At 54.7% G+C, this 25,533-nt stretch overlaps 1 protein-coding gene across 2 annotated transcripts; it reads right to left on the reverse strand.

The window, feature by feature from the left end:
- Positions 1 to 297: 297 nt before the first annotated feature.
- On the reverse strand, positions 298 to 23,875 carry PTGS1 (prostaglandin-endoperoxide synthase 1). Of its 2 annotated transcripts, none has more exons than XM_066367236.1 (11): positions 23,734 to 23,875; positions 23,553 to 23,642; positions 13,151 to 13,267; positions 12,604 to 12,744; positions 12,271 to 12,414; positions 11,710 to 11,891; positions 11,512 to 11,595; positions 9,560 to 9,806; positions 6,901 to 7,187; positions 2,958 to 3,105; positions 298 to 1,442 (listed from the first exon to the last, which is right to left on the reverse strand). In XM_066367236.1, exons 1-11 carry the CDS (start codon positions 23,738 to 23,740, stop codon positions 1,087 to 1,089), a joined length of 1,803 nt encoding a protein of 600 aa, XP_066223333.1. In that variant the 5' UTR covers positions 23,741 to 23,875; the 3' UTR covers positions 298 to 1,086. The 2 variants fall into 2 exon arrangements, with proteins under 2 accessions (XP_066223333.1, XP_066223334.1); XM_066367237.1 differs by having other exon boundaries at positions 13,151 to 13,238; positions 23,734 to 23,786.
- Positions 23,876 to 25,533: the final 1,658 nt, after the last annotated feature.

Consider the following 25,533-nt stretch of genomic DNA (forward strand, 5'->3'; position numbering starts at 1 on the left):
CCCCCAAAGCCCTTCATCTGTGTTGTAGGCTCTGTAAGGGAGGACGCTGCTTTCATCAGACTGCGGAGCTGAAGGCCGCGTCCCCTGGGGCCGGGGAGTTGTGTGTTTTAGGAGAGCAGCCAGGAAGAGGTAATGCCCGACCTCTGGGGTAAATGAAGCATAGGTGGTAAAAGATCTAGACAACAAGAGCCCCAAGGATCCCAGTGGAAAGTCCCATGTTGCAACCTCCAGCACATCTGGCGTGTGGCTGGGAGAAAGGTCACTTCAGTGCTGCCTCTGCTTCAGGGGATGGAATCAAAAGAGATGCATAACAGGCAATCGGGGGGGAAAAAGAATTTTATTTACTTCATGAGAAACAGCTGCCGTAAGTCAAGACTTGGAGACAGAGCTCTGGAGGCTTCCAATTCGTGGCCTGGAAGGAGCCTACCTGTTCTCTCTATATCCTCGGACCAGGGTCTAAGTTGGGGTCCAAAAGAGAACACCCACGTCCTCAGAGCAGCACGGATTCGGGCAATGCATTCTTGTTAGACATTAGATTCTCCTGCTATGCGGATATCTCCCTGAACAGGACAATGAATCAAATCAACATCCCGGACATAGAGGCCGGGACTGACCTGACCTACCAGCCACTATTTTGGATCAGCAGCCAGGATCACGACATTCTGAATCACCAATCCAGAAGTCAGCATTCTCGGAGATGCCCCCAGGACTCTAGAATGCAAAATAAGAACCCTCTAACTTTTTATATGATTGCGTCAGGAGCTCCACATTCTAGAATGCCTATATTCCAAATCAACCAGAAATCTGACTTTCTAAGATGTCAATCAGGAACCCAGTTTTATGGTACACCAGTGAGAACCACTTCTAACATTCTGGATGGCTAACCAGGAATCCAGTGTTCTAGAATGACACACAAGACCACAACAGTCCAGATAACCTGGGAAAGACTTGGTGTCTTAGATGTCAACCCTGATACTCTGGATGTCAAACTAGAAACCCGACCTCTAAGACTATCAACCCTGGTCTCAGCCTTCTGGAAAGACAAGCACAAGGCCCCACCCTCCACAGTGCTGCTGCCCCGCCTCCTCAGAGCTCCGCGGACGGCCGCTCCACTCCAGGCCCATCACCCTGGTGGGGCTTGGGGACTCGGAAGGCAACATAGGGACACGTCTTGGTGTTGAGGCACACCAGCTTCCGCAGCGTGGCCGTCTTGACAATGTTGAAGCCCATCTCCCCACCGAAGGTGCTCGACTTCCAGTACTCCGGAGAACAGATGGGATTCCCTAAGAGGCCCTTGAGGGAGAAGGGAGCCCCAATTTCTATCATACTCTCCCCAAAGATGGAGTTTGGAAGACACTTCTCAAGGAGCAGTCCCGGGTAGAACTCCAAGGCATCGATGTCTCCATACAACTCCTCCAACTCGGCTGCCATCTCCGCCTCTCCTACAATGGGAGAAGCGAGAGTCAGAATCACGACACCGCCCACCAAGGTCATTCTGGGAATGGGAACCTTCCAGGTCCACCTTCTTCTGGGGGAAATAAGGGACTTCAGAAGAACAGTTTGAGCAACGGCACGCATGCCCTAAAATCTGGCCCGGCTGACTGACCCTTCTCCAGGGCTGCTTCCGGGGAAGACACTGGCCACTGGAGAAGGACTCGAGGGCTCGGATCTGCCACCAAATAACATGACTTTCAGCAACGCATGCCCCTCCTCTGGGCCCTGATTACCTGATCAGTGCAGCAGAGAGAAGGAGCCCAGCTGGTTTCCCTCACAGGCAGATTTTAAGGCCTGGCCTGGTCTAAGATCCTGCTTTCTGCTAGAGCTCAGAGATGTCACTCGTCCCAGCTCACACAGAGATGGAGCGACGGAGTCATTTCTGCCTCTCCGGACCGTCTCAGGAGACAGATACTGAACTTCCCTACCTGCTTCCTCAAGTCCACCCTCCACAGGGCACTAGTACACAGTCATGGGTCCTGCCAAACCCTCGGCAAAACCCTTCCATGGCTCCCCGTTGTCTGTGACAAGGGTTCCCAAACGTGGCTGCCCACAGCTGGGGATCAGCAACAACAATAATACACTCACACACACACACACCCATGCACACACACGGAGTCTTGGGCACCACCCAGGCCTGCTGAATTAGAATCTCTGGGAGAAACATCAAGGGTTTGGTATTTTTAATCCGTTTTCCAAGTGATTATCAGGTAGCTGGTCCATTAATGGGTATTTAGGATCCACCTGACAATAAAACCCAAAATCTTTAGCAGAGAATCCAAGATTCTATACAATTTGGCCCAGCCTCCCATCACTACCCCTGCCCCATGCCCACATAAGCTCCTTCCCCAGCCATATCTATGACTGTTCTCCCTAGTAGACTCATTTTTGTGTGTGACACAGACAGAGAAAAGGACAGATAGGGACAGACAGACAGGAAGGGAGAGAGATAAGAAGCATCAATTCTTCGTTGCGGCACCTTAGTTGTTCATTGATTGATTTCTCATATGTGCCTTGACCAGGGGGGGCTACAGCAGACTGAGTGACCCCTTGCTCAAGCCAGTGACCTTGGCTCAAGCTGATGAGCCTTGCTCAAACCAGATGAGCTTGCATTCAGGCCAGTGACCTTGGGGTTTTGAACCTGGGTCCTCCGCGTCCCAGTCCAATGCTCTCTCCACTGTGCCACCGCCTGGTCATGCTAGAATTATTCTTTATGACCTCTGTGCTTCTGTACTCTCTGTTCCTTTACCTAGAATGTTCTTCTCTGTATTCGTTACCCAGAAACCCCTATGTATCCTTCCAGCCCAGCTCAAAAGCCACCTTCTCTCCCCAGGCGGGGTTATTTGTCATCCCAGGCACAGTGCTGGCCACATGTGTCAGCCCATTCTGTTTCCTCAATGCCGCCCTCATGTTAGTGCCAATCCGGTGAGGGCAGGGACCGTGCCCAGGAACTAGCTGCTCACCTGTGAACTCCTGGAAGGAGGTGTAGGGCTTCATGCCGAACCTCTTGCGGTACTCGTTGAAGGGCTGCAGCCGCAGCTCTCGGCCCTCCCTGATGACTTCCACGGCCACGTGCAGGACATGGTGGTCTATGTTCCTCCCCCCGCCAATCTGCCGAGAGATAATCACAGCTGTGGTCTGAGAGCCTGGCCACGTGCTCCTGGAGAAGCACTGCGGGTCAGGCGTCCTGCCTGAGCTAGGACGGAGAGCAGGGGTCCCCAAACTACAGCCCGCGGGCCACATGCGGCCCCCTGAGGCCATTTATCCGGCCCCCGCCGCACTTCCGGAAGGGGCACCTCTTTCATTGGTGGTCAGTGAGAGAGCACAGGATGCATCCTGTGTGCTGTATGTGGTGTCGCCACAAAGCGCAGCGATGCGGGACGCACGCGTCAGGGCTCCGGAAGCGCGTCATATCACTTGTTACAGCTAGCAGTGACAAATATGGAACCAGACACTGACCATCTCATTAGCCAAAAGTAGGCCCATAGTTCCCATTGAAATACTGGTCAGTTTGTTGATTTAAATTTACCTGTTCTTTATTTTAAATATTGTATTTGTTCCTGTTTTGTTTTTTTTACTTTAAAATAAGATATGTGCAGTGTGCTTAGGGATTTGTTCATAGTTTTTTTATAGTCCGGCCCTCCAATGGTCTGAGGGACAGTGAACTGACCCCCTGTGTAAAAAGTTTGGGGACCCCTGACGTAGAGTATGGCTCCAGCTAGCCCTCACCGTGCTGGGGACCTGCTGCTAGGTCTGCCACTGCCATGCGTTCTCAGGGGCCCCCTGTGAGTTCCGGCTTCCTTGTCTTTAAAATGTGGAGTGGGCCAGGAGGACCGCTGTGGTGACTGACTCACCAGCCACACCATTCCCCAACCCTTTGACTTTAGATGGGAATACCCAACATCCGATTGTGGAAGGTTCAAGAACTATTAGGGTCAGAAATGAGGACTTTGCAGAGGAGATGGCCAGTTTGGCCACAGCCAAGAGCTCAAGCAGAGGGGACAGGCGTTCCTGCTCTGGAAATGAAGTTTGGCGGGATAGAAGGCTCTCTGAGCTGGCAGGGCTTAGAAACAGAAGGATGTCTGAATGCTAGCTTGAGAGGCCAAAACAGTAGGGCTTTCCTAAAATACGTTTAAAATTATACATTACAGAACTGACGTGTCTGTCACTCTCCAGATCAGTTTTTGTCATAGAACAGAGATGTTTAATCCTTTAATGAATTCTGCCAGAGAACCTATTTCTAGTGCTTTCCATTCCCTGTATCACAGTAATGAGATGCAGAATGTACTGAGCATCTAGTATTAAAAATGACCCCTAGTAACCAGCCACCACTAGGACTCAGAGCTAGAAGGTAGAAAGACAGTAGCAGGTCACTCCATTCAGGCCAGATAAAGCCACTCACAGGAACACAGGCGACTTCGGCTATTTCTTCTGCCTTCCGCTAAGCCTCCTGGGAAGGCAGTGGTCATCGCTAGCAAGGACGGGGATAAACTTTGCCATGAAACCTATGATATCTAAACAAATTTAGCTTAACTAAACTTGGAGTTTCACTTCAAGACCAGAGTGTATTATGGGGGGATCCTTTGAGGGGAGGGTCGACAGGGTTCAAAGCCCAGGTAGCCTGGTAAGATACAGAAGGCTCCAGGGGGGGGGTAGAAAATTCTGATTCAAAACTATTAAGGAGCATTGGTCTAAAGAAAGCTCTATTGTTGAAGATGAATGGATAATGTTAATGCTTAAGAAAGAGTTGTTTGGGTAGAACAAGTGTAACTGGATGGGAAAGAGAAAAGGTGTATTTAAGTGCAATCATACACCTAGAGCAAAGCGAGCAGAGGCTGGTGCCAATCTCCACTCCCCCATTTACAAGCTGTGGGAGCTGTTGCAGTTGACTTGTGTGCCCCAAAAAGATATGTGGGAGTCCTAACCCCCAGAACCTATGACTGTGACCTTATTTGGAAAATAGATGTAATTAAGAGGTCATACTCTAATAGGATGGGTCCTAACCCAGTGTCTGACGTTCTGATAAAAGGAAAAACCAGAGACAGAGGGAGAAGGCCATGTTGGAGTGATGCTTCTGCAAACCAAGGGGCACCAGGATTGCCCGCAACAGCCGGTGGCTGAGAAAAAGGCATGGGACAGGGTCTGCCCTGGAGCCTTCAGAGAGAGCATGGCTCTACCGACACCTTGGTTCGGGACTTCTAGGTTCCAGACCTATGAAAGAATAGTGCCTGTTGTTTAATGCCACCTGGTTTGAGGTCCTCTTGCAACCCTGAGAAACTGATACAGACACCTTGGTGAAATGATTGAAGTTAAGTCATTGTTTCCTCCTATGCAAAAATGGGGGACGGTAAGAGCATCCGCCTGATATGGTTGTGAAATAAGCGAGATAAAGTATGCAAAGCAGTTGTCACAGGGCCGGCCACATGGTAACCCCAGGATGATAGCCACATGTGGTGGTTATCAGGGGAAGCCGTTTTATCGCTTGTCACACTCTCTTTAATATCCCTGCAGTCAGCACACTTCCGTGACCCTTCCGCCTGGTGCCAGGAAACAACAGGGCTATTCACAGGCGGCGTCACGGTCATTCCTTAAGAATTCTTCGGAAACCATGCAGCCTTACACAGAGGCTATTGTCTCTGTTCATGTCTGCGACCCCACAGAGAAGAGAGGCCATAAAGCAGCCAGCAGCTGCTCACTGGTGGCAACCTATGCTAATTTCAGTCAAATTACCAGGAGGAAACCTAAATCCATACAGTGCCACGAGTGCATGATAGGGCTTCGGGAGCAGGATTAGAAATGGGAGGAGGGGAGCTGAGGTCAAGGACAGGGGAGCTTCCAAACAGGGGGGCAAAGAGATTTAGGTGGGAGTTGGTTAGGAACTCCAGGAGAAAAAGCTGTATTAGTTTGCTGAGGCTACCATTACAAAGTGCCACCAACCGGGTGGCTTAAACAACAGAAATTTATTTTCCCACAATTCTGGAGGCTAGTAGTCCAAGGTCAAGGTGCCTGAGGCTCATAGATGGCCCTCTTCTCCTTGTGTCTTCCGTCTTTGCCTGTCTACGTCCCAATCTCCTCTTCTTATAAGGACACCAATCAGACCATGGTCCACCCAGTGACCCCCACGTAACCTTAATTACCTCCTCTTTAAAGACCCTGTCTCCAAATGCAGTTACATTCTGAAATACTGGGGGTTAGCACTTTTAACACATGAATTGGTGGCTGAAGCCCAGAAGAGAGGCTTCTGATTTAATGAAGACCTAGTATGTGCAGGCACCTTCATATAGGTAACCATACCCTGAATGTCCTCCCCACCATGCCCTCTGACCTCTGGGCCATTGCCATGCTGTCCCCTCCGTCTGGAATGCAATCATCCCTGCCTGTCATTACACTGTCTCTTTCCCTAGGAGAGCTCTACCCATCCTTCTCATCTCTGCTCAAACATCCCTTTCTTACCCACAATCCCAAGCTCTGGCTCAGAAGCGCCTCTCCCGAGTCCCCAGAGCACTGTGGGCTTTGTGGATTTTGTGGACTGTGGTTTCTAACATACTCTTTATATATATATATATAATTCACGTTAGAGAAGCACTTGGCACGGGGCCTAGCACATAGTAAGCGCTCAGATGATGTCAGCATCACGTGACCTTGTTCCTTTCTAAGATGTAAGCACCAAAAGAATGAGAACCCAAGAGCCACCCCGACCTTGGTCACCACTCCATCCCCAGCAGCTTGACAATGCCTGGTATTCCTGAACGAACAAAAGGACAGAAGAACGGGCGAAGGAATGCTCACAGCTGCCCCGCAGGAGTGACACTGTCCCCATTGGTCAGAAAAGAAACTGGGATTTGGATCCAGGCCTGTCGGATCCCAGAGCCCCCCAGCCCCCACCAGGGCTCCTCCGAGGCTTACCCGGCCAGCACTCTGGCGAGAGAAGGCGTCCACCAGGGCCTCGACCCCGTAGTCCACCAGCATGGAGGTGTTGAACAGAAACTGCTCGTAGCTGTACTCCTGGGAGCCCACCTGGAAGGAGTCGGGCATGAGTGGGTGCCAGTGGTAGAGATGGTTGAACTCCATGGCGATGCGGTTGCGGTACTGGAACTGGACGCCGAACAGCAGCTCCGGGTCGAACTTGAGCTGCAGGAAGTAGCCACTCAGCTGCTGCACGTACTCCTCGATCACGATCTTGATGGTCTCCCCTGGGAAAGGGTCAGCGGGGACACGGCGACTCAGCCACCCAGCTTGGGAAGCAGGCCAGGTGGTGGAAAGGACTTGCTCTTGGCGTCTTTATTGTCGTTATTGTTGTTTCATTTTATTTGGCTACATTCGCTTGTCTGTGGGGTACGGGATGTGATATGGGACTTTCTATCTCAGGTTGGACCGATGTCCCAAGGTAAGAACAGCCATCTGGTCCCGCGTTCCGAAGGGAGCTTGAGGGCCCAGCTAACCAGGACAGGCGAAGGAAGTGTCTGAGAACTGGCTCTGTGACCTGGGTGACTGCCCTCCCACAGCCCATTAAAAGAAGTTGGAGGGATGCCCTGGCCTGTTGACTCAGTGGATAGAGCATTGGCCGAACGTGCAAATGTCCTGGGTTCAATGCCCAGTCAGGGCACACGTGAGAAGTGACCATATGCTTCTCTTTCCCTCCCTCTCCCCCTTCTCTCTCTTTCTCCCTCTCTCGCAGCCAATGGCTCAGTTGGTTCGTGCATCAGCCCCGGGATCTGAGGGTAGCTTGGTCGACTTGAGCATTGGCCCCAGAAGAGGGTTGCCGGATGGATCCTGGTCAGGGGTGCCTGTGGGAATCTATCTCTCTATCTCCCCTCCTCTCACATAAAAAAAATGTTGGAGGGGCCACAAAAGATGGGACACTGGAGGTTAAGGCAGTGAGGGTCTCAGAGTGCTTGTGAGGGGAAGTGGGGGGAGGTGGAAGAGACCCCTCTGAAAGTATCTGCAGCAGCAAGAGAGGGACATTGAAGACAGCAGGTGAATCTAGCCCCAAGTATATTTCTTGCATATAGAATTCTGATGCATAGATTTTCCTCTGCTCCCTCAGGGACCATCTACAAAGCAAAGGGCCAGGGACCAAACAAACTGAACACTCCGTAACAAAATGAAAACTGGTCACCGAGATATTAAAAGAAATGGATATTTTGGCCAATCAGCCCTTAGAGAAATTGGCTTTTAGCAAATTGATGTGGACCCGCCGGATTTGCAGTTGGCAGGCCTGGGCCCCCATCCTGGCCTTGCCATTTCAAGCCACCTGAGCTTGGGCCCCAAAGTTCACCTTTCTGAACTTCACTTTCCCTACCTGAGAAATGCATATTATAACATATTCAAGAGGTTGTTGGGAGCCGTGGAGAATAAAAGCATCTAAACAGCTTGGCACAGGGCCTGGCTAATAGGGAGCATCCACACCCATAGGTGAGAAGCAGGGGCACTAAGGGTGGGGGAGAGAGGGAGGGCCCCCAGCCTCCATCCCCCCATCCCCCACCCCCCACCCCACCCTCGCACATTCAGGGAAGATCAGACTCAGGCTTGCAACCCCTCCCTACTCAGGAACGAGCTCCCCTCGTCATGTGGTGGAAATAGCATAAACTTTGGTGGCAGCTAGACCCGGTTCAAATCTTCTGCTGCTGAGTGGCCTTGAAGAATTCCCTCAGCCACTCTGAACCCGAATGCTCACAATAAGAGCAGTCATGACCGGCTCACAGGGCTGCTGGGGAAGAGTGAATGCAGCACTGGGTAGACGGCTTCATCACCTTTCGTCACAGTTTTGGTCACAGCCTTATTACCAGTCAACATGCTGGGCAGCCTCCAGCCACGGCCTTGCCCTTTCTGGTCAAGTTTTCTGCCATGCTGGGGCTTCAGAACCAGCCCCTTCTGCTTCCTTAGGCTGTACCTATTCCCAGTGCCCGGCTCTTCCAGGCCCCAGGAAATCAGGCACTATAATTGGGACCAGCCATGCCAAGGGATGCCCAGAGGTGGGGGAGGGGCTACGGTGACTCAGAGCGAACAGGGTCTGGACGGGGTGTTAGAGGCCAAGCTCCCAGGCAGGAAACCATCTGACGTTTTAAGCTGCAGGCTCGCCCCCATAGGGGACACAAAAATATCCTGTCCCTGAGTCACCTAGGAGCTACCAAATTCCAGGGAGACAGATACACACAGCACAGGAAACATGAGGATTTCTGAAGGCCGGGCAGCTGGGGTTTGACCTGCACATGCTGGGGATGTCAGTGTGTGCATCTGGATGCAGCACAATGGGGAAACTGAGGCTTGGGGTGACTAATGAGATTGGCTGCAAGTCACCCAGCCATCTATTTTCTGAAGGCCTACTATGTACCCAGTCATCATCTCTACAAGTCCCTACAACCATCATTATCGCCAATGTCCAGATTTGGAAACTGAGGCTCAAATTAGGGGGAAGGGCCTGCTCCAGGTAGTAAGCTAGTAAGAGCTAGTAAGCAGAAGAGCAAGGATTCTAATCCCGGCTCTCTGTCCCAAGCCCTCCACCCCCTGCTTCTCAAGACGGGGGGGGCATGGCTTCCAGGACAGGGCGGTTGGGAGTCCTCACCAATAAGGATGAGGCGGGCCGTCTGGAAGAGCTGCTCGTCTCCCCAGGTGGGGTGCTCAGCCTTCAGCAGGTCACACACGCGGTTGTGTTCGCGCAGCCAGAGCGTGGCATAGAGCATGAGCCCGGGGAGCAGTCCGAACACCTCCTGACCCACTGCCATCTGGTTCTTGCGTGGAATGCCCTTCGGGTAGAGCATCAGCACGGGCACCTCTTCCACCGACGGTGGGTACATCTCTCCGTCCAGCATCTGCAGGATGGGGCCACCTGGCAACCTGGGGATGGGGCGGGGCGCCTGCACCTACCACAGCTGACACCCTCCCACTCCCGCTTACAGCTGCCCGTGTCACACAGGGCACCTGCCCGTCCTCCCTAACCAAGACTTGCTGATTCTGCCTCCTAAATCTCTTCAAATGGGTCCCTTTCTCCCTGTCCCCACTGCCCCTGTCAGCTTCCAACCCACCCTCCTCTTCCACCCCGACTCCTCTCCCACGTGGCTCCCTACACTTCCTCCCGCCCCAGGCAGTCCATCCTGGCACTGCAGTCAGAGCAACCCCTTTTTAAAAAAAAACAAAAAAAAAAAACCCACATTTCATAACACACCCTGGCTTAAACCCCTCCCAACTCCTCTCTCTGCTATTGGCAAAAACCAGATATACTTAACACGGCGCCCACCCACAAGCCTGAACATCTAAGTATCCCGGAGCACCTTCCTGATTTCACTCCCCTCCCCCAGCCATTCAGGCTGCGCCCTCCCCCTCCCCGGCCTTGGTGGCACCTGCCAACCTGAGAGCCCCTTCCCCTTCTCACGCTCCCTGACTCCTCCAACCTCATGTAACTCTTGGTCTGCTTGTCATTCCTGGGGGAGACATCCCCATCCCAGGAACACTCTCGTGGCTTCTCCCTGGTGGCAGTTACCACACTGTAATCGAGTAGATGGCCGTGTCTTCACTCGTTCAACAAATGGACACTGAGGACCAAGTACTGTGCTTAGCCCTGAAGAGTCAGCCGTGAACTGTTTATTCTGGTTTCCGTTTGTTGAGATTTTCACGGTTCAGTATGGCAGCCACTCCGTGTGTGGCTGCGGTGCAGTAGACATGCAGCTGGTGTGGATGAAGAACTGAATTTTTTATTTGACTTAATTTAGATTTAAATTTTGAAGCTGATACTTCAGCTATTGGAAAATCGTTAAGTGCACTTAGAAACAACTGGGGTGTGTAAATCTACTTTTTCAACTGTAAATTTCGTGAAATCTAAATGCAGATCAGATATCCCCAATTTGGCCAAGTTGTGGGGTATTGTAAGTGTATAACATAGATCAGATTTCAAAGATTTAGCACTACAAAAAAAGAGTGTGAGATATTTTGTCAATAATTTTGGTGTTGCTTATGCACTGAAATGATAATATCCTGGGTATATATGGGGTTAAAATCAATTTCACATGTTTCTTTTTACCTCTTTTAATGTGGCCTCTAGAAGAGTTTTAATTACGTCTGTGGATCACACCGTGTTTCCATGGGACAGTGCTAATTCAGACAAAATGTCTTCATGGAACTGGCGTCCTAGTATTTATGTCTGTGGCTCCTGATTGGCTGTGAGTCCCTTTAGGGCGGGGCCCATAATTATCATGCTCACTGCTCCAAACTTGGGCCAGGCACATTGTAGTGCCCAATCAATATGGTGGGAAAATTAAATGAACAAAGGCAAACTGGAAATGCCCATCTCCTTTCAAGCCCCAAAATCTCCCTCACAGGAGGATGTGAGAGGCCACTTCTGTTCCTTGGCTGCATCCCTGGCCTGGCTTCTCCCAGAGTTGATGTCTTTCCTCCTCTCACACGCCTCTACCTCCTGTGGCCAGCCCTGTCAGGACACCGCGAGGGTCCCCAACAGCCTCCGCGGGGGGAGACCTTGGTGGAAGTCCCTTTCCCAAGCCCCTTCCCCACATCCATCGCTACCTGGTACTTGAGTTTCCCGTCCTTAAAGAGCCGCAGCTGATACTGCCGATCCAGATTGTCTCCATAAATGTGGCCAAGGTCGACCTGAGGACAGAGAGGGGGTCCACTCAGATCATCAGGAGGTCCTGCCCCACTGGCGACAACCTGCATGTGCCAAGTTAGGTCCAGAGAAGCCCTGAGCCGCTCCGACGAACTCACCCCATGGCCCAAGGCCTTGGTGAAGCCAGGACCCATCTTGCCAGAAGTTTTGAAGAACTGGTGGGTGAAGTGTTGTGCAAAGAAGGCAAACATGAGGTTGGTGCCTTGGGGGTCAGGAATGAACTTCCTCCTGAGCAGTAAGCTGTTGCTCAGGAGCTGGGCATCTGGCAGCTTCTTCTTCCCTGGTCGGGGAGGCAGGAAAGAGCAAGAATTGGGCCTCAGGGCTCACCAGGCCAAACTGGTCCCCGCTCCCATCCCGGCAGGACCCCACCCATCCAGTAGACAGGTTCAGGCAAAGAGGCTCCCCGGAAACACGGAAACCCTAGTCTGACTCTACCACTGACTTTCCAGGGGACCTCAGGCGAGAGACCCTGCATCACCCTTCCCTGTCCTCACCCTCCAGCTCTGTCTTTGTCCCTGGCTCTGAGTACCTCATATGTCTTGACTCAGTCTGCCTATCTGTGAAATGGGTCAACAGTTGCTTTTCTGCCTGATTTTTCCCAAAGAGGAGAACTGAGCATCTTCTGTGATTCCCCAGTCCCCTCATCCCACCTCCATTACCTTTGGTCCCCATGGGTGTGGGGCAGTCCCGGGGCACGGAGGGCAGAACACGAGTGTAATAGCTCATGTTGGAGAAGGACTCCCAGCTGATGTAGTCGTGTGCTACGTTGTAGGTGGGGGGGCTGGGGATGAGGTTGGAACGCACTACAAAAAGCAAAGATAACGGTGACGAGGGAGCTCCCACCCCAGCCGTCCCCCCTTCTCTGGAATTGGACTTGTTTTATCTGGCATCATAAAGTCCCCCACCCACTGCCTTCATCAGATGCCAAGAATTCCAAACACTGGCAGGATTTCTTGCTCCCTCAGATTAAGGGGGCTTTGACCCCCACCCACCTGTGAGAACCGTGCGCATGAGTATGTCCTGGATGAAGGAGGCATTGACAAACTCCCAGAACCAGCGCCCGTGGGTCAGCAGGAAGTGGACGAAAGAGGGGCTGGGCCGCAGTGAATTCCGGAGCCAGGTCCACAGCTCAGCTGCGGGGACAGTGGGAGTCACCCAGTTGGGCCCTCCTGACAGGACCAGAAGTAGCCAGGGTGGCAGATGGGAACTGGGAGCAAGGGCCAGGAGGGAATGGGGTAGGACAGCTGGGGTGGGGAAAGGACGGAATGGACTCCTGGGAGTGATGGTTCACAGCAGAGCCAGAACGAGATGTGAGGACAGGAGACAGGGCCGGGGAGTGAGGCTGGGGCTGGACTGTGAAGACTCACCACAGAGCCCAGAACCAGGGAGCGAGGGCTGAGGGCGGGAGAGAGTCAGAGATCAAAGCCAGGCAAGAGCGCCCATGCCAGAGATGCAGACGGGGGTGGGGGGGGGGGGCTCAGAGGAGGAGCCCAGGGGAGGGGCCCATGAAGAAGGAGTGAGGGCGGAGGCTCAGCTTACGGATGGTGCAGTTGGGGCCGGAATAGCCTGTGCGGGTGCAGTCACACTGGTAGCGGTCAAGGCCAAAGTGGACACAGATGCCTTGGTTCTGGCATGGATAGTAACAACAGGGGTTGACTGTGGATGAGAAACAGAGATCAGAGACCACCCTAGGGGGACCTTTCGTTTGGGCCAGACGTGGACTCAAGCGGCAGCTCTGTCCTCACTCACCAGACCTCTCTGTTCCCCTAAGGGCCCACTCTGTCACCACAGCTATGAGCAAACAGCCCCTGGCCTTGCTGCTTCTAGACCCTGCTCTGCATCTTCAGTGTGGTCCACATCACGTTCCCCAAGGGAAGTCCCCCCTCCTTCTCAGCTGCCACGGGGAGGGGGGGCGAGGGGGGGGTAAGTTTCAGGGAGGAGTCCAGGCCCCAGGCTATAGCATCCTAGGCTAGGAAATAGCTGATAAGACCTTGCAGCCACAGGCTTCTAGAGCGTTCACTTCCTGCCAGAGTCAGAGCCCAGTGCCAAGGGCCGGGTTTGAGGCATTCAGGACAGGGACAAGGGTGAGGGGTTCTCTCAGATCAGCCCCCAACCTCTGGGCACCTGGACCCTAGAAAGCTGAGATCACCCACCAGCTCTCTACTTTTGCAGAAGGGAAGGAAGAGCAGGGAATATAACATCTACTTGCAGATGGGGAAACTGAGGCCAGATAAGGGAAAACCCAGGCAGATCACCCAGCAAGTCAACTGCCCATCCCTTTCCCCCAGCCCACCTCACAGACTCAGCAATCAGGGAGAAGAGCTTCCCAGGACCGTGCAGACAGAGGATGGATTTGAGGGGTGTCCCAGTGTCTCAGTTCCCCTCGTTCCTGACAGGCCCAGCTTTGACCCACTTGGAGGGGAGTGGAGAGGGAAGGGGAGTCCGGGCTCTAGGATCTTGAGGTAGGTCAGGGAACAGGAGACAGGTGGCTGGAAAAATCCACCAAGGAGTAGAGCTCTGGCATCAACGCCCTGCCTCCTGGAGAAACCTCCATCAGGAAGTCCCTCCTTATGTCTAACCCCAGTCTCGCCAACCACAACCCCCTTGTTCAAACCTTCACTGTGTCAGTCATTCTTCAAGAGCAAAGTCAGAGACTCCTTAGAGCTCACTCCGTGCTCATCAACTGCTCAGCAAGGGAAACTGAGGCTCAAGGAGAGGTAGAGCTTGGGCCAAGGACACAGAATGAAGCAGGGCACTCCTACCAAGCCAGGACGCATGGCTCCTGGCAGGGGCTCCTTCCCTGGCCACCCTCCACAGAAAACGCCAGGTTCCCCTCTGCCCAGAGCCAATGTTACAGGAACTTTTACTCTTTGTGCAACTCATTATAGGGGGCCAAAAGGAAAGAGAAAGGCGGGAGAAGCCTTGGCAGTCCTCTCGGGGTGCTGCAATCAGAGGGCATGACCCTGGGCAAGGCCAGACCCCTCCACACTTCACAGCCTGAAGCCCAGGCGGCAGGGGCAGGGTCCTCCTGGCCCTCAGCTCGGAGAGGGCCCTTAGCACCACCACCAACTCCCGTCCAACACACACACACACACACGCACGCAAGAAGCAAATTGTAAGAATCATGCAAATAATTTTGCTTAAACCCTGGTGACTCCCCACACCCCCACAATGGCATCTTTGTGACCCCCGCTGGGGTGTAGGAAGGGGGTGGGGCAGTGGAAAGGAAAGAAGGCTGGACAAAGGGCCTTATCAGGCTCACACAGGCAGACCAGCAGGCAGGACCCAGGGCAGGGACCTGGCGGGACTCAGCCTCCCTGTCCCACAGCCACAGGCCCGGAAATGAGGCTCAGGGACTTGGAACTCCCCTCACTGATCCCTCCTGCTCAGGACACTGTCCACCTGCCTAATCACTGCCCTGCAGCCCCACCGTCCAGCTCCCAACCCTGACACACAAGCCCCTCCCACCACCCAGGGGGCCAGTTTCCCCCTCCCTCCCACAGGGTGGGGTGGGGGAGTCCTAAGAGGTCCTTCCGGCTCATTCTGTGGCAGCCTTGTCCCTTAGTCCCAAAGTCAGAAGCTCTTCTCCTGCCTCCCCCCAGACTGCTGCTCCTCCCTAACACATCTCCTTCCAGTCCGCCTGACCCTCCTGAGTGAGCCCCTACCTCGCCTCCAACGGTCACCTCCCCTGAATATCCACACTGAACCCCCACTGCCCCTCACTCCGGCTCCACGTTCCAACCCAACCTGCTCTTCTCCACCATAAGCGCCCAAGAGCAGTGGCCACACTTTCCCCGACTTCCTCCTCCAGGCACACAGCCCCAGGTCACCCTGGGTGCTGGAGAGAGCCAGCCACCAGGGGGTCAGTTGTGGCGGCCGTTCCCTGGTCGGCAAACTGCGGCTCGCGAGCCATGTGCGGCTTTTTGGCCCCTTGAGTGTGGCTCTTCCACAAAGGGTACTCCACCCTAATTAATAACAATATGCCTACCTATATAGTTTAAGTTTAAAAAATTTGGCTCTCAAAAGAAATTTCAGTCGTCATACCATTGATCTTTGGCTCTGCTGACTGATGAGTTTGCCAACCACTGTATGCCGGGCATAGCTAAACGAATATTTGTGAAATTAATAAAACGAAGTTGGAAAACAGGCCACCTGAAGCTTGGCAAAGAGACCTCTCCCCTTCCCAGCCCCGAGCTGCTGGCTCAGGATCTAACTCGCCAACTTCCTGCGACGGGCTGAGGTGCTGCCCCAGCAGGAGAAGTGAATGCCTCTCCCTCCAGAAACCGGTGCTGAACCAAGGCCCCGCCCCCCAGGCTGGCTGTCCAACTTTCTCTGCCTCCTCCTCCTCCCAATCTTTCCATAAACACCAGGCGCCCCAGGGTAGGAAAAGTTCTCCCCAGCTAGGACAACAGCTGCCTTTGGGGCTCAAGGGTGTGAGGGTGGGCAGAGAGGAAACTGGGAGCCCCTCTCCCAGGGGTGAGCTTGACCATGGCTATCCTGTCCCGGTCAGCGGTCAGCGGGGGAAGCCAGGGCTGCAGCTGGCCTCTAACAGCCTTGCATATCCAGGACTCGGGTGTACCTGCTCGGCCCTCCCTAGGAGGGGTCGGTGAGACCTCTCTGTGGCACAGATGAGGAATGTGAAGCTCAGGAGGCAGGAGCTCGCCCAAGCCTGCTGCTTCAGTCAGAGCCCAGACTCCAACCCCTTCCTCTTCTCTCCCTTTGTCCTCCTAGAGGTCTCCTGGCCTGGATTTGCAAAAGGGATGGGGAGGGAGAGTCACTTTGATCCCTCCGCTGGGAATGATCCCAGGGGGAGGTAAGCTTGTCACCCTTCCTTTGAGGGGGACCTGAAAATTCTAAGTGAATGAAACCGGAACCCCTGAGGGATCCCTATCCCCTGTGACAACCAGAGCTAAGGAAGCCCTTCCTTCAGTCTGACTTAAATCCTGCATGCTTTTATGCCAGTCCAGTTCTGGGCCCAGTGGAGGACCCTTTGTATAACAAACCATCAAGAAAGAGAACTGGAGAGATGTAGGCACCGCGTCCAGTGAGTCTTGAGTTCCCACAGCCAGCGCCGGGCCAAGCACCAAGTAGGTGCTGGGGAAAGGTGCTCCAGGGACTAGCTGGGCTTTGCAGGCTCTGTGTCCTTGGGCAAGCCCCCTCCATCCTCTGGACCTCGTTTATCAGTGTGCCCAGGAAGGGGAGGGAGCAGACCAGCTCTGAGGAGACCTCCCTACCCACCCCGCCCCTGCCCCCTTCCTCTTTCATCTGGGTGGAGACAGTACCGCTGCCCATTATTTACATTGATGTGATTCCCTGTCCCATCAGCAGACAACCTGACAACCTGCCCTCACTCCGTCTTCACAGCGCCCCAGTGGGGTCTTGGTCATCAGGCCCACATGCCACACACTCCCACAGGCCAGAACTGTGCAGGAGTGCCCGGCTCCAGAACCTTCTGAAGATTCAGGCAAGGAAATGTCCCCCAGCCCAGGGGTCAGGGCTCTGGACACAGCGGGGGGACACCGAGTCCTGCAGGATACAGAGGCGCCAGGCAGCAAGAGGCTGGAATAAAATCCCCTAAGAATAATGTTTAGAGAAAGTCGAGGGGTTAGGCAGCCACAGATAATAAAAGGACCTGCTAGCCAGACCTGGGCCCCCGCTCCTCCATGCAGCCAGGTTGGCAGCCAGAGGCCACAAACTACCAGACAGGCCGCGACAGCAGGGCCCACAGCTGGAGGAGCGCAGCTGGAGAGGAAGCCCCATCCCGGCCACAGACCCAGCTGGTGCTGCCGATAGGAGGCGGCTGGTGGCGAGGAGCAGGGAGGCCTTGGCATAGGCTGGGTTCCCACCCCATATGCCAGGGTTAGCGAACCTCTGGGCCCTCCACCTGGCATCGAGGTCATGCCTATCCCTAAGCCAAGTCCAGGAGCTGGAGGAGATGAACTCAAGCATGAAGGCTCTGTCGGCACAGCCTTGCCCTCCGAGCCAGACTCTACCTGTCACTCACGAGAGGCAGAAGCAACATTGTCCCGACACCTGCCCCCAGGTGTGTCTGCAGTCCTCATCTCCTGGGGGATTGGCCTTCGCTACCCCCCTGGGGGCAAACACAGGCTTCAGCTTCCCACACCAGACGCCCAGGCACCTAGGGCCTCAATTCACACACCAGATGCCCAGGCACCTAGGGCCTCAATTCATTCACAGACTTGGAAGTACCACCCAAACCTTCTGCCCCCCTGCACTCAACTTGTCACCCATTCTCTCCTTGACCCTTGCAGCAGCCCCCTTGATGGTTTCCCATCTCCAGTCTCACCTCCAAGTCATCCATCCAGACCCATGGCCCCGGTCACCCTCAGGCCCAAGGCCCAGCACACCAAGGCCCCGCGCAGCCAGCCATGCTACTGTCTGCATCCCATGGTTCCGACCCGTCGACGTCAGCTCCCGCATGGCTGCCAGAAAGACCCTCACAGACTTTCCCGGTATTTCCACCCACTCAACACCTCAGGGTTCGGGTCACCAAGAAGCCTCGCTCTAGTCCCCACACTTGACAGCTATCTGCTCCCTGCCCTGAGCCCCGTAGTCGTGGCCCTGGTCCCCTCGGCTGGCGTTTCTATCTCCCTCATCAGACTGTGTGCTCCTCCCAGAGCCATGGCTAAGGCTCCGGCCAAAGACCAGCAGAAAGCAAACCTTCGGCAACTTTGGTGGAACAACAACAACAACAAAAATCTGTTTAAACATATAATGCACAAAAATAAGTAAAAAAAGGCAAAATATAAAATGGCATAGATGGCTCACTGGGCCTTGATGGGCAGCAACAGGAAGGCAGACAGGCCAACCCTGGTTACCCCGGAGATCCGGGAGAGGGCTGAAGGGGGCCCTAGAGGAAGTGCTGGGCTGATCCAGGAGCTGACAAGACTGGTCACTGCGGCAGCATGCTGGCCCCGGGCTCTGTCACTGGGGTCTCAGACCAGGGCTCAGCCCTCGGGGCCTCTGTACGGTTAATGCTGGACATGGCCCTTCACACCTCCTGGCAGACGGCCCAGGGCCCGGGGCCATCTACTCTTTGATGTGCATCATGTTCTGCCAAGGAACAAACAGACCTTGAAGAAGGCTTCCATTCCTGGACTCCCGGCACGTGCACTACCTGCCCTTGGCTTTGTGCCGCTGTTGTCTAACTCCTTTATAAGCCTGACCACCCGTGGCCAGTGGCGGACCCACAGCCCGGCCGACCACCATCAGGCCTCCCTGTACGTCAGTAATAAAGGCTATGTCTGCTCCCTCTGGGCCTCCTTGCGTTTTTATTTTCGGAACACCATCAGGCCTCCCTGTACGTCAGTAATAAAGGCTATGTCTGCTCCCTCTGGGCCTCCTTGAGTTTTTATTTTCAGAATGTCTGCAAGACAGGTAGAAAAGATCCAAGCGTTCCCCTGGCCGCAGCAGCCAAAACAGTTGCAGGAATTCCTTGGACTTTCAGGTTACTAGAGGGTCTTTACCCCCCATTTAGCACAACGAGTGCAACCTTGTGTGCCCTGTTGCAGAAGGAGGTCAGCTGGGATTAGATGAAGCATCGTGAGGCAGGTTTTCAGGCGGCTAAGCAGGCCAGAGCTACTGTCCAGGACTTGGAGACAGTAGACCACGGCCAGCCAGGTGAACTAGATGTTCACGTAACACCTGAGGGCTGTGGTTGGGGCTTATGACAGACGGCTCCCTTGACTAAATAGAGTGCATACCTGCAGCAATGGAGTGAGCCAGCAACAGGCCCCTGAGCAAGGAGTTGCAAGCAGTGCTGGGCCCAGTGACCTACCAAGATACATAACGGACAAAGACCGAGTCTGAGGCTGTGAAGTCCCCCTGGTCCAGGAGAAAGCCCCCCATCCCAGAGGAGGCTTGGTACACTGACGGCTCCTGCCGGGGAGTACCACCTGGATGGCGTGCAGTCGCCAACCAGCCCACAATGAGAACGTTAGATAGAGGATGGTGTAGGCAGGGCAAAGCAGTCAATGGGCTGAGTTGTGGGCAGTACAGATTGTCATAACCGGGAACCCAGGCCCTTGAGCAGTGTATAAGGGACTGACTCTGTGGCTCTCCAGGTGGGAGCAAGCCAATTGGACCATACATGAGAAATCCCTTTGGGGGCCAAGACTTGTGGGTTGATTTTTAGCAAGACTGTCATGTCATGGTGTTCCATGTCAGGGGACACCAGCCTCTGAACAGCCCCAGCAGTGATGAGGCTGACACCTTAGCAGTGGTTAGAAGATGACCCAGCCTGACCTGTGGTGGCGCAGTGGATAAAGCGTCGACCTGGAAATGCTGAGGTCGCTGGTTCGAAACCCTGGGCTTGCCTGGTTAAGGCACATATGGGAGTTGATGCTTCCAGCTCCTCCTCTCCTTCTCTCTCTGTCTCCTCTCTCTCTCTCTCTCTCTCTCTCTCTCTCTCTCTCTCTCTCTCCTCTCTAAAATGAATAAATAAATAAATAATTTTTTTTTAAAAAAAAAAGAAGATGACCCAGCAGTCGGGACTACAGGCTGGTTGCACCGGAAGTTACGTCATGCTGGTCAGGACACCATATGGGTGACGGAGATGGCCTGGGGCCTGCCTCTCAGGTAAAAGACATCATAGACCCATGGCAGCAGTGCTGAGATTGAACTAAAAGATACCCCCGCCCCTTCCTGCAGGAGGGCGGGAAGATCTGACAAGGGGAGACACCCTTGACCCACTGTCAGGCAGACTATATCGGACCTTTGCCTGGCAGTGAGGGACTAAGGTATGTGCTCACCTGCATCGATACAATGACATGGGACTTCCGCAGGCATACTAAAGTGAGAAGGACAATCAGAGAGAGACAATTCGGGGCTACGACAGCTCTGTGCCTCGTACGGTCCCCCTGAAGTAGTTGACAGTAACCAGCACACCTGATCCAGAACTGGGCAGAGAACCAGCACACGGGTCCACGATTCCATCTGCCCTCCAACCCTGCTGAAGCCGGACTCATAGAATGATGTAACAGACGGCCGAAACAGGATCTATAGACCAACGCTGACTCATATCAAGGACGGATAACATGCTTGGCGAATTGCTTCAGGGTCTTAAACGAGTGGCCGTGAGGTGGACAAGCCACCCCAGTGGCATTGGTGAGCCAGCCCTGGTCAGCACCGTGCGCAGGGAGCTGCAGTCCGCAGCAGACCTACAGCCTGGGCAAGGCCCACAGAAGGTGCTCCCGCCAGCCCCTCAGGATACACCCCAGGGAGGTCAGCTCCGACTTAAGATTAGAGGCTACTAATTAGCCCCACATGGTGCTCCATCCTTGCCCCTTGGCGGGGGGGAGGGTCTGGCCCAGGACCTGTTCTTGCAATAGGCAGTCTCAGGTACTCGGCCAACGTAAGTCCGCTGCCAAAATCCTAGTAGCGAGACCATTTCCAAAGGGACACACATCGCCTGAGTCTGGCAGATTAGGACCCCACCTGTACACCTATCTTCTACGGGTAAGGGAGGGCACAGATGGAAATGGGGTGTAGCAAACCAGGACGCGCCCCTCAGAGTAGGACCGTGCTGATGCAGGATGCTACAACTACCTGCATCTTACCGAACGGTAGGGATCTGCCTTTGTTAGCCCCCTTGTCTCCCCTGTCTTATCACCCCTAGGTTAAGTGTGAGTAACCCTTTCTGCATTAGGCAGGACACTTAGTTGAATGTTCAGAGTTATAGGGCAGGTTAACTGTGCTCAGAATTTCACACCCCCGGGGAGGGCAGCTTACCCAGGCAAATCCATCCGGCTGATCACACAGAATGGACCTAGGTGCAGAGGTGGCAGCACACTGACCCTACTTTACACACCGCCAGAGAACAGGTGCCCACATCGTCCAGGAGGGCATACAACGGGTAGCAAGCCAGACTCGAGCATGGCCTCGAAAGCCTCTTAGCCACACGGTTTGAACTTGACTAATCTGGCTGGCCACCATACATGTTGAGTGCTGTGTCCCAGCCCCTCATTGCATTCAAAGAACTAATGGGGCTGATAATGTAACCCACCCCATGGGGTGACTACCACAAGCTTATAGTACACGCTATTAAGCGTTATAGGTATCCGTCTTTTCTTGTAACTTATACTGTCTGTTGAATACAGAGTATCACTGCTCAGCCCACACGGGCTTCGTATCAGAAGAATTTCGCAGAGATAATGAGGTAGAAGAGCAGTATCAGGATAAAAGGTAGGGTTAATGCTGGACATGGCCTTTCCATACCTCCTGGCAGATGGCCCAGGGCACGGGGCCATCAGCTCTTGAATGTGCATCATGTTCTGCCAGGCAACTAATAAACCTTGAAGAAGGCTTCCATTCCTGGACTCCCAGCACGTGCCCGTCCTGCCCTTGGCTTTGCACTGCTGTTGTCTAACTGCTTTATAAGCCAGGCCACCCGTGGCTGGTTGTGGACCCACAGCCCAACCGGCCACCATCAGGCCTCCCTGTATGTCATAATAAAGGCTATGTCTGCTCCCTCTGGTCCTCCTTGTGGTCTTTTCCAGAATATCTGTGAGACAGGTAGATATACCTGGCCTCGAACTCCTCGTTACCGCCTCAGAGCCCTTCTGTAGAACTGCGCTATCCCATCTTCCAGGGCTATAGTATAACGTGAGCACCTACAGCCAGGCTTTATAAACTGTAAAGAGCTGGCCACATGCATTTTCCTTCTCTTCTTTCCACACAAAAGGCCTTCCTTTGCTCATACTCAAACTCTTGCCTGGAGCCCCCTCCATCCTTTCCTTGTTTTCCCCAAATGCTACCCACCCAAACCCTCTCCTCCAGGAAACCTGGTCTGATTCACAGTCCACAGAGCTCTCCTCTCTCCTCTGAGCGCCAAGGCCCTGGAGCATCGCGGCAGAAAGCTCAGACCCCACTCCCCGCTCCCATCCTCTCTGCCCCCATTTTACAGATGGGAAGTGGAGACGCAGAGAGGGACAGATCTCCCAGCAAGGGGGTGGAGGAAACTATGTCAGGCCTTGCACGTGTGTATACACAAACACACGTACGCATGCACACAAGTGCGTGCACCCGTGTGCACACGCATGCACAGGAGCAGTAAGCTGGGCAAGGAAGACTGGCTGAGGGAGGAGCTGAATTCCTTCCCCTGGAACTTCGTACACGCGTGACGGTGGCCACGAGTGTTGGAATTGTATAGGATCTGACTTTCCCCACCACCTTTGCATTGATGAAACCAGGGTCCACTGGTGGGGTTGGGGATGCAGGCGGGATGCTGTGGGAAGACCTGGCAAAGCGCCTAGAGTCAGACTGACCCAAGTGCAAACCCCAAACCCACCGGGTTCTATGTGAGCTCGAGGGAGTTACGGCCGCACCTGTCTGAGCCTCAGTTTCGCATCTGCCCAGTGGAGACCTCGCGGGAGAGGATTTAAATCTCCAGGGAAGAAATCGGCTCTGTAAAAGTGTTACTAACTCCGTCTTCCCAGAATGGGTAGTGTGCCTGGGTCCTCACCAGGGGAGAACTTCTTCACCCGGGGCCAGAAATCCGGCTGGTTCCCCCGAAAGTCAGAGGCTGGATAAAGGGAACTGGCCATCCTCCTTTCCTCTCGCAATTACCCAATTACCGCTGCTTCCTCCAAAAGAGGCCCCACAGGAAACGGCGGCCTTGGGGAGCAGGGGCCCAGAACAGGTGAGAGGGCTGGAGAGCAGCTGCCCCTTCTCCCAAAACTAGCACGAGATTCCAGTCTGCCCTTTCCCTTCAAAAGAACCCTGCTGTCTTCCAGCCCGGGCCACATTCCCCGGGGCCCTCAGAGAGCCCCCATCCCAGCCACAGACTAAGCCCCCTCTCCCACCCCTCTCAGCACCGGAGCAGAAAGGGGAAGCTGGGCCGGCGGGAAGGGAGAAGAGGAAGAGGGGCCATTCCTGGGGAGCAGGACTGGGTCCCCCGCGGAGCAGGGAGAGGGCTGCCTACCAGGTGCAGGCTCCCGGGGGGCGGCGGGCAGGACAGGGGGCGTCGACAGCAGCAGCAGGAGCAGCGGGAACCGGAGCGAAAGTCTCCGCCCTGCAGGGGGAGAGAGACGAAGGGCTGAGCCTGTCACTCGAGGCTCCAGCAGGAGGCAAAGAGGACTCCCGGGCACCGGGGCGGGACTCACGGCTCATGGTGCAGCAGGGCGGCTGGCCGGTGCGCGATCCACGCTGTCCCGGAACCCTGCCTGCGGCTCGGACTGCGCGGGAGCTCCAGCCAGCCTGGCCCGCCCCCTCCCCACCCAGGCCCTGGCTCCACCTCTCCAGCCAGCTGTCACCTCGGCCACCACCCACTTACTTCCTCTACTCCAGGGCCCGGCCAAGACACTTTATTAACTCGTCGATGATTACCACTAAGGCGTGTTTTCACCCTGTGGTGCCAGAGCTGTGTCCACTTGGTACACAGGAAACGGAGGCCCAGCGATGATGTGCAAAGTGGAGGTCACTCGGGGGGTTTGGGCAGAACTGAGTATCTGAGGCTAGAAGCTGCTGGTCTGAACCACACACAGTGCTGCCCAGAGGAGAAAAGGCGCTGGGAAAGCAGCAGTCCAGCCCAGCCTGCACAGAGTTCCTGGGTGCAAGCCCACTGACCGCAGACCAACCCAGCGAGGAAGACCAACTTTCCCCGGATGCTGGGCTCTGCCCTCTGAAGCCACAGGTCCTCTCTGCCTGCACCTGTGCCGCCAGAAGTCCGGCTCTGGACTCTCCGGCTTCCTGGCTGTGTTGCCCTCTCTCTGGTCCTCAGCATTCTGCTCTATAAAGTGGAGACAATAAGAACCACTCCCGAGGGCTGTTGTAAGAATCGATGAGACACCTGACCAGGCGGTGGTGCAGTGGATAGAGCGTCAGACTGGGACGTGGAGGACCCAGGTTCGAAACCCCGAGGTCTCTGGCTTGACCACGGGCTCATCTGGTTTGAGCAAAGCTCACCAGCTTAAGCCTAAGGTCACTGGCTTGAGCAAGGGGTTACTCAGTCTGCCGTAGCCCCCTGATCAAGGCACATATGAGAAAGCAGTCAGTGAATAACTAAGGTGCCGCAACGAAGAATTGATGCTTCTTATCTCTCTCCCTTCTTGTCTGTCTGCCCCTCTCTCTGTTTCTCTCTGTCTCTGTCACACACACACAAAAGAAGAGTCGACGAGACAGTGCCCCGACACAGCACCAAGCACAGAGCAGGTGCTGTTTTCAGGCCTGTTTTCCAAAGCTCTGACTCGGAATCTAGGGCTGGCCGGGGTCGATGCCCTCACGGGTCTCACACCTCCCTGCCAACTCTACAGAACCCCAGCATCCAGCTCCTCTATTTTAGAGCTGGGGAAACTGCTCAAGCCCGGGGAAGGGACCATCCTAGGTCACTCAGAGTCTCCCGGTCAGGTTTTCTCCCTGGGTTTCCCCAGCAGTGAGGAAAGCCTGGCAGGGGTGCCCAGAGGTCCTGTGCCTGCCCCCAGGCAGCCTAGGGTGTGGGAACCATACCAGGTGGAGAAGCAAGACCTGCTGCAAAGCCCTGCTTCCAACCCCACCCGAGCTGTTCCCATGCTCCACTGGGACCGGAGCCGGCTGCCCTGGGGGGTCAGAGCAAGCCGGGGCAGCCCAGGGAGGGAGCAGGGCAGGGGGAGGGCCCTGGGCTGCTGGGGCAGGCTGCGGCCTCCCTCCTTCCCCAGACCCAGAGTCCCTGGTAATGACCCAGAGAGGGCATGGGGACATAGGGCACGGATTGTCAGGGTGAAGAATCGGGAGCCCAGTATGCACGGAAAAGGGGACACTCTGGTGGTGAAGAAAGGAGAGAAGAGCTTCCATGAGGCCCCATCTTTCGCTCCCAGGTTTCCCTCCCTTTGGGTGCTGGGTCTACATTTCCTGCCGACTCCTTAATCCTGAGTCTCACACACACACACACACACACACACACACACACACGCATGCGCACACACACA

This window comes from Saccopteryx leptura, chromosome 2, assembly GCF_036850995.1.
Source record: "Saccopteryx leptura isolate mSacLep1 chromosome 2, mSacLep1_pri_phased_curated, whole genome shotgun sequence".
Classification (NCBI taxonomy): domain Eukaryota; kingdom Metazoa; phylum Chordata; class Mammalia; order Chiroptera; family Emballonuridae; genus Saccopteryx; species Saccopteryx leptura.

Coding starts and splice junctions, on each gene's coding strand:
- PTGS1 (XM_066367236.1), bottom strand. Junction 11,892..12,270: donor CACACCCATGGGGACCAAAG/GTAATGGAGGTG, acceptor CTCCCCGACCAG/GGAAGAAGAAGCTGCCAGAT. Junction 3,106..6,900: donor CTCGCCAGAGTGCTGGCCGG/GTAAGCCTCGGA, acceptor ATCTCTCGGCAG/ATTGGCGGGGGGAGGAACAT.